General features: G+C 36.2%; 1 protein-coding gene across 1 annotated transcript; it reads right to left on the bottom strand.

The window, feature by feature from the left end:
* Nucleotides 1-663: 663 nt before the first annotated feature.
* Nucleotides 664-2,522, bottom strand: LOC136979017 (carboxypeptidase N subunit 2-like). The gene is given in 2 exon segments (XM_067274895.1): nt 664-1,425; nt 1,428-2,522. Coding segments are annotated over 2 exon segments (1,419 nt in total). The 5' UTR covers nt 2,085-2,522.
* Between the last annotated feature and the right edge of the window lie 6,086 nt (nt 2,523-8,608).

Consider the following 8,608-nt stretch of genomic DNA (forward strand, 5'->3'; position numbering starts at 1 on the left):
TTCAGTATTGACTTTGTCACGGAATTACAGTTTTATCTAATTATTACACATTGTATAATATAATACTTAGTCAGAATTGTAGTAATTACAGAATTTGTCAAGCGAGGACATTGTGATAAACCACTTCCTCTTCATCAGTCTTTGGCACTTTCTGAACATTTTTCTTTCTGCGATAAAAATTAAAGGAAACAACAATAATCACACCTATTAACAATAGAGAAGTAAGAACAGCCACTGCGATTTTCCATCCTGAAACAGAACTAACTTCGTCGGAAGACACGCATTTTGTACACAAAACATTTACTGACGACGCAAAATTATCTTCAGCCATTTGTCTGCATCGATCATTAGAAACGATTTCGCTGAAAGACAGAAAAGACGAATTTTTCGAGCAGAAAACATCGGAGAAATCTGCAATCTTCTGCCGGTTTCTAATCAACCAGTCCTTAGTGAAAAGCGTATGACAATGGCACGTCCAATTGTTTTTGGATAAGTAAAGTTTAAATTCCGTAGAAACGTCGATCAAGTTCATTAAACCAGAAGGTAATTGGATTAACCGGTTTCCGTCCAACCACAGGAATTTCAGGTGTGGCAAAAGAAAATAATCCGAAATATTACTTAAAGAATTATTACTCAGACGTAGATAGGAGACGTGTTTCCACGTCACAACTCCTTTATATAATTATTACTCAAATCGAGAATCGCCGCATCCGGGACCAGAACTTCGGGAATTCTGTCGATTCTTCTTCCAGAACAATTCACCATCACGTGATTTTGTTCAGCAAAACATTCGCAATTCATCGGACAATAATTTTCTATGACTACGAGTGATGTATTATCCAGCAAATTTCTTTCTTCTCCGTAACATTTTGTGTCCTTTATATTTGGAAATATTTTTTTTCCTAATTCTATATTTGACCTAAGGGCAGAAACGAACTGCTGCAGTTCGTAGTTACAAGTAATTTCATTATTACTTAAATCATAAGTCGGCATTTCAAATCCATATTTCCTGTCATCGATGTAAATTGTTCTGATTTTAGAATTATATAGACGCATTATCACGCGATTTGGTGTGTAAATTGGCAATTTCACGGTTTCGAAACGATTATTTGAGAAATCGACTTCAGTCAAGCTGTATTCTGTCCAATTTATCACCGGCCATTGTGTCAAGCCCGCATTGTTTAAACGGAGAGTACGCAGACGCTTGCTGCCGCCAAAAGGATGCTCACCAATAATTGTAGTTAAACTGTTATTAGACAGATCGAGATGCGTTAAATTAGTCAATGGGAGGAAGATGTTTTCGTGTAAAAATGTCAGGCGATTTTGTGATAAATCGAGAGTCTGCAATGACGACAAATTCTGAAAAACATCTTCGGGAAGATTTTGTAGCCGGTTTGGTTTCCCCGCAACTCTAACTCTCGCAGTTCAGAAAGCCCATGAAAGATTCCCGTTGGAAGTGCCGATATTTTATTAAACGAACAGGAAAATCGTGTCAGTAGTTTATTATTTCTGAGAAGATTTGACGGGAGATGTTGAATTTGGCTGAAAACTAAATCGACAGTTTTTAAATTAATTAAGTCAGAAAATACATCTTTTTCGAGGGAAGAGAAGGAACAACTCGATGCAGAAAATACAGTGAAGTTGTGTAGTTTCTTAAAGAATCCGGACGGAATTTCTGATAAATCTCGGTTCCAACTAATATTAAGTGTCCTTAAATTATAAAGACCTTTCAACATGTCACCGGGTAAATTCTTTATTCGATTCCATTCCAAATCCAAATATTCCAATCGGGTGAGATTTCTGAAGGCAAGTGGATGAATCGATTTAATCTTATTGTAACTTAAGTTCAGTTGTGTCAAATTGTGAAGATTGTAAAATAGATCTTCGGGTAAAACTCGTAAGTTACCATACGTGATGTATAATTCGGAAAGATTAATTAATTCTCGGAAAGGTTTGTTCGGAAATAAATTGAACTTAAAGGAGTCAATTTTCAATGAGGTCAGAGACGAAACATTGTGAAATGTTAAATTTAGAAGTTCCGACGTCTTCACGCTTTCTATTTCGACCGATCGCAGAGAAGACATGTTATTAAACGAGGCGCTTTCGAACTTTCTTTCATGCACGTTTGATACGTAAAATATCTTGATGTGTTCTATTCCATATCCAAACGAGAATATTCCAAAGTTAATTCCGGACAAAAAACAATTTCTAAATAATATCTTTTGTACATTTCTAACGTCCAAACATCGCATCAAACGAGAGTCGATCGTTTCCTCTCCGCACTTGATGAATAATAATTGGTTTAATATTTCAACAGAGGAAAAGTTTTTTGATTCGTAGCAGCTGTCTGCCGATGACGTACAAGAAACATTTCCCCAATGTTGCCAAAACTCTTGACAAGAATTTACCACTAAAAATAGCAATTGCAAAATGACAACCAACCTCATCTCGTCCGACGAAAATTCTAATTTATTCGACACGAAGATCAGCAGAACGGTCGAAGAAAAATACACAATAGAGTAAACGTGCTTTACATATTTAGTACTGTTACTACTTTCTTCTGACTGAGTGAAAACACGATAAATTATGACGTCAGTGACAGGGAATCGTCATTTCCGTCAGAAATATTACGTATACAGTTTTTAATCTCCTCGTTTATTTCCGTTGCATTGGAAGGAAGAATATCGGATTAACGTTAAATTAATATTTTATGAATAAAAGATTTTTTTTGCACATTTATTAGACGGGAATTGTTCGTTTAAACAAATTGATATGGTGAAATAAACATTATTATTTTTTTTTCTAAGACGTGTCAATCAATTATGTTTAACGACACAAAGGAATGTAGGAGTGTTTTTGTCTGACTTCCGTTGATTGTAATAAAAATTTCACAAATGAACATAAAATAAATATAAGTTGTATTCGTTGCATATTCGTTCGAATGGAAGTTTATTGAATACGTAAAATTTCAATCATATCGCGGATTATTCTTGTTTTTTCCTCAAACGTAAGAGAAAATAAAAACGCTCTTTTTGACAGCAAAAACATAATTGAAAGGCATAGAAATGATTTTCTTTATGAACGAAACTCGGACCATTCGTAATATTCAAAGCATTTAATCAAGTAAATAAAAGAACAAGATAAATACGAAACTCTAACAAATAATTTATAAAAATTTGAAAAATAAAAATAAATTGATTTTCAGTAAGAAACTTAAATAAATTGAGGTAGTTTGCATCTAAAATTAATTAACTTTACGAACGAAAGTATAGAGAAAGGATGTTGAAGTTTGATAAAGGAAAATGCGGAGAAACAAAGTTTAAAACAAAACCCTAAACGAAAGTAGTTCAAAAGATGAAATAATTGTAGTAAATGCGGTCCTTTACAAACATAAATGTTAACTTCAGTTTCTATCGGTAATTACTTCTATCGTTTGCATTTAAAGAAATAACTAAATAATTCGTCATTTTACGACCGATCCTTCAATAAGTAGCGAATGTCTTCATTTCGTAATAGTGTTTTTTAATATGTGTATTGTACGTCATCACAGACGAGATCTAAACTTGGTTAGACAACGAGAAAATTTGAGAAAACATCCGAAATATAACGTGTCAAATTACATCAATCGCCGTAAGGTACGACCCGACATTAGAATGAGTATAGTGAAAGCGGAAGCTACGTTACTCGGAACGAGTTAGTTCGACATCTGTGACGTAATACTCCAGTTAAGAAACGACACTTTTGTTTTTTATCGTTTAAAGTCGAAATGTTTACCAGGAAGAATGTAAACTCGTTCACGTACACTCCGACTATAAAAAGTGTCGGTAGGCCAATTCATCCTTAAAGTATCAAATTAATACAATCGTGCTCAGCCATTGCTCGCGTAACTGTTGCTCGGGCTTGTAATATGCTCTCCTCCGCGAAGAATTCCTTTTTCTAGTGTAAGTCTCGTTCTCTTACTTGTTACAGGAAACGTCGGCAATTTCCAACACTACAGATTTCGTATATGAATTGGTACTTTATTTTGCACCCCTTTGTGCGAGTTGGCGGAAAGAAAGGGCCCAACTTCACTCGGAGAAAGCGTGAAAAACGAAAGGAAGGGCAACAGACTTGAAAGTCGAAGTAAATCCGCGTAAACGGAAGAATTTACGGAACGGGGCGATTTTGCATGCTAAATTTCACTCTAAGTCGAACCAGTGTAAAGCGGGAACAGTAATGGCGTTTTGGTACGAGAACTTTGGAGAAAGAAACAAAAGAATTTGGAAAAAGACTATTACACTGTTTTGGCTATTAACAAAAGAAGGAGTTTCTGATTAAGAACTCCTCCTTTTGTTAATAGCCAAAACACCAGTGTAATAGTATTATTAATCTGATAAGTTTACTTTGACAATGTTAGAATAAAATGATTGTTAAGGACATTAAGGCAACTTAATTTATTTTCTATGCCTTTTTCATTTGTTTCCTTATTGGTAGTCGCGAAAGACTGAAATATGTTCGTTACTCGAGATTGAGTTATTTTGATTTCATGTCGTATATTTAGGTGCGGTGGGTCGCGGGTTGGACATCTCTGGTTTAAACAACAGTCTTTAAAATCGAGAAACACGTCGTTCGGAGATTTTGATAACCGCCCGTTTCCTGTCGGATGTAGGCGACTTCCGCTCGACATCTTTCGGAAGTGAAGAGGAAGAGGAGGATCAGGCGCTTTCCTCCCGCTTATCATCTTCCACTTTCTTAACTCTTTGAAATTATCCATTCTTCAATCAAAACAAGCGACTGTTGTAAAAACAGAACTCGCATCAATTAAAAAGTATTCCTATTTAATTTCATCTAAATTTCAAGCAAGAAATATATAAATTTTAAAATGCAATAAAGATTTATGATAGAAGATTGTAGAAAATGATCGTTTTTGTTACAATCTTAGTTCGAAAGTCAGAAATCTTTAATTATAAAATACAGCATAATAATTTTAATCTTCGATGCATAATTTAAAAAAGTCGGTTTATACAAATTATACAATTCTGTCGATTGCCATAATACTAAACATTTGTAAAAATAGAGAAATTCCAATTGATTAAACTTTAGAATATAGTGGTGTGAGTTTCACACGGGATACAATGTGTATGTAAATCATATAGGGGCAATAACAATTTAATGTATTTATTAATTTCCATTTTGCTTTAACATTCGATTGAATTCGAGCTAAACGAACATTAACAATAAAAAGGGTGAAAGTATCTCGTAAACCAAGTGGAAAGACTCCATTTGACGTCTCTCTGACCAAACTCATCAATTGTTATCCAAATGGAGCTTCGTGGGAAAATGCATGCCATTAATTGCGATATTATGCTTAACAATGTTCAAAAATGCCTAAATTTAGATAGTTCGTAGTCAAAACTTTCCGATAAAATCGCTGTAAATGATGCAAAACTCGGAAAAACGCCGGAAGTAAATCACTTTTAATCTGGCGATCTGAAAATTCAACCGTTGGCAACGAATTGTCAGATCTATTGTTGCGACGACGCAAAATTAATGTAAAACCTTTGGATTGTTCACCGAATTTCGTGATTTTTCCGCCTTTCTGTTGCCGAAGAGACGGATTTTCGCCGATTCTTCCTCGCATATGCATTGGTGTTAACGGTAATATATATTCAAAAATGTAATATTCTGGTGTTTCGTGTCCGGACAAAAATGAATAAATATTTCGATTCTACGACGATCCTTCGAACCGAAAAAGAATAGACTCGAAGTACAGTAACCCTCTTTTATCTATCTTGTTGTAATTTTTGTGAGAAACCCTGTGTAACGTATGAATAAAATTGAACTTTTGTTAATTAAGGTGTCCGAATTTCATACATAAAGTCTTATACACGATAAGAAAATAGGTGGAAAGTTACGCTCTGAAATATACGAAAGACAATGGAATTTATTCAGTGACTAAGCATCTCTCTTGGGAATGATTTCAATACCAATAACAATAATAAATGTTTAAAACGAATTAGATACTTCATTCTACACGTATTTGACAAAACAGAAGATGAAATACGTCGCCAATACGATTTCTAACTCAAGCTGTCTGCCGCTGCTGACAGACACGTAGAACAGCTCACTGTTATCGCTGATAAATGTTAAAAGAAAGAAACTTTCAATTACAATGATATGTAATATATAGGCCTGTTATATGAAATATTTCGTTTTCGTAATATTTGGAGTAAAACATCGAATAAGAAAAATGCGAAAATTGTAGTCTTAATTGTGGCAGACCGATCGACTTAAAAATTATTTTTCCATCTGAAACACGTGTTTTTGTATCTGGACATCGGAAATTTTAACCTAATTGATTTTTTCGGTCATATAAAAAACGATGGTATAAAAGTGTAAGATTACATATACTACCACTGACACACTGATTTCTCTTAGAAACCATAACTGCAGTTAAAAATCCTCTCTGTCGGTACTAAGAGAGCCATTTAGCGAGCTTATTATGAATTCGGCCGGGCCCACAATCAGCGGTCGGGTTGTGGGAGACCGATTCCGACATATCCGGACGGATCACACCCCAAAAAATTCTTGAGAATTTATACCCGTCCTCATTCGATTCCGAGCTCAAACTAATAGGCTGTCACCTTATCCGCTTGAACATCCGACTTAACTCCACTTATAAAAATGGGAGTATATGCTTTAATATTTAAAAATAACGTATAATTACATAATAATTACACGTTTTTTAAATGTTGAAGTACAATATATTATAAAGAACGGAACCTGCATGACAGAATGACTGCATGATAAAGGATAAAATCTGCTAGTCTGAAGAATTCAGTTCGATTCTAGGGTTCTCCAAAACAGTAGCCCGACGTCTCTGTCTGTTACACACAAGCCTGTCCGTGGCCGAGTGGATAAAACTACTAAACTCCTTGACCAAGGAATTGCCACGAGGAGTTTTTCGGGTTTTCTTGACGTTAGTAATCGTCATCGTAACTGGATCACCGAGTGCCACCGGCTATTGTTTACGGATGAATTCTGCTTCCGTCCCTGGTGGAACGACGAGCGTGGCGGAATCCGGTGGTCGAAACACTACCTGCCGGCCCTTTTGGCCGAGCGTCACACCGGCTCTACACCGGGCATCGTGGTTTGAGGAGGCATGGAGTTCGATCGGCAGACGGTTTCGTTGATAGTATGCCGGGCCCTAAAACTGTCCGTGGGACCGTACTCGTTACCGAAAAAACAAATACCTGTTGCATATCTTTAATTGTTCTTTTAATCGTTTTTATATGTCTGTCACCTCTACCGATCAGGAAGTTTGCACTTGGTTAAGTTACGTTCAAATACTTCTAGCTTATATAATGTCTTACGTCTCCCCAAATTATCGATTTGATTGCTGGCTTATTCGGTAGCGCCATATGTCAGAAAATTAAAAAAATAATTAACTACATACAATTCTTACAAAAAAGATATAATTTTAAAAAATATTTATAATATTCACTGAGTTACTGCAACAACGATATAGTGCAAAATAGATGTGCCGTTACGCGCAGAGAGGTGGCACATTGCACTTGTCTGCGAGCAGTGTAGTGGTGTTTTGCTTCCGTACATCGTTTTTTATTTGTTTAAATAGAGTCGTTCTAGTTACGTATCTAGCTGCGTTCAAGAAGTTTTTTAAATTGAAATAAAGCGACTGGTGATACAAATCGGAAGTTCGTATATGGGTAAACAGGGTGTCCAGCGCCTAAGGTTTCTACGTCTGGTCTCGAGTTGCATGTATCTAACTCCGTTCTCGAGATTAAGGAAGGACAGAGACAGCCGGACGACAGTGAGAATATTTGAAATTGCAGCCCAATAATTTTTGTATAGACGCAATATTTACGAGAACACACTTCGCACGTAGTTGAAACAATCTGCAGTCAAAATTTAAACACTTCATTATCGTATAAAAAGAACTATTCTCTGTTAATGTTACCTATGGTAGCGAAGACGGCGATGAAGAAATTCTTTTTCCCTACATTCTAGACGGCGACGGGAAAATTTTTTCTACCCTACGTTCGACGTGGGCTCGTTTCCGGTAACCTCGAAACGGAGGCGCGAGATTACACGACTCCGTTGGCACTTTGACGCGAGTGTTCGGCACTTATGCAAATTTTTTTCCCCGATAGTGGAGTAGGCGTGTTGTCGTGCGAGAAGATTATTTTGACGTTTAGAATTTTTCTATTATGAGGTAATTAATAATCATATCAATTTTTATTGTGAATTTAAGCGATTGGAATTTATTGATTGAAAAATTGGCTAAGCGTTTTCTGCAATTCTTGAATGGATATTTTTCACAAGTTAGTCACGTCGAATTGCGATTTAGAATCGGACGAATTTTGGAAAGAGTGTACTGGGCGCCGTTTTTATCAGTTACTCGAAGCAGAGTCTTCCGAACTAGGATTAGACGAAAGAATTGATGGCGAACTGAAATTTGCCGTAAAGCTGGGCCTCCGACACACCGAGGAAGTTGGCCAGAAATGTGACCAAACATGCAAATCGAGTTATCGCCGCGACCGGAAATCATGCGGGATGCGTTGCCGAAAATGCTGGCGGAATGGTTCGGCTTTCGAAGAAACGTTTAAAA

Source organism: Centruroides vittatus, unplaced genomic scaffold (assembly GCF_030686945.1).
Source record: "Centruroides vittatus isolate TY-2023 unplaced genomic scaffold, ASM3068694v2 contig_567, whole genome shotgun sequence".
Classification (NCBI taxonomy): domain Eukaryota; kingdom Metazoa; phylum Arthropoda; class Arachnida; order Scorpiones; family Buthidae; genus Centruroides; species Centruroides vittatus.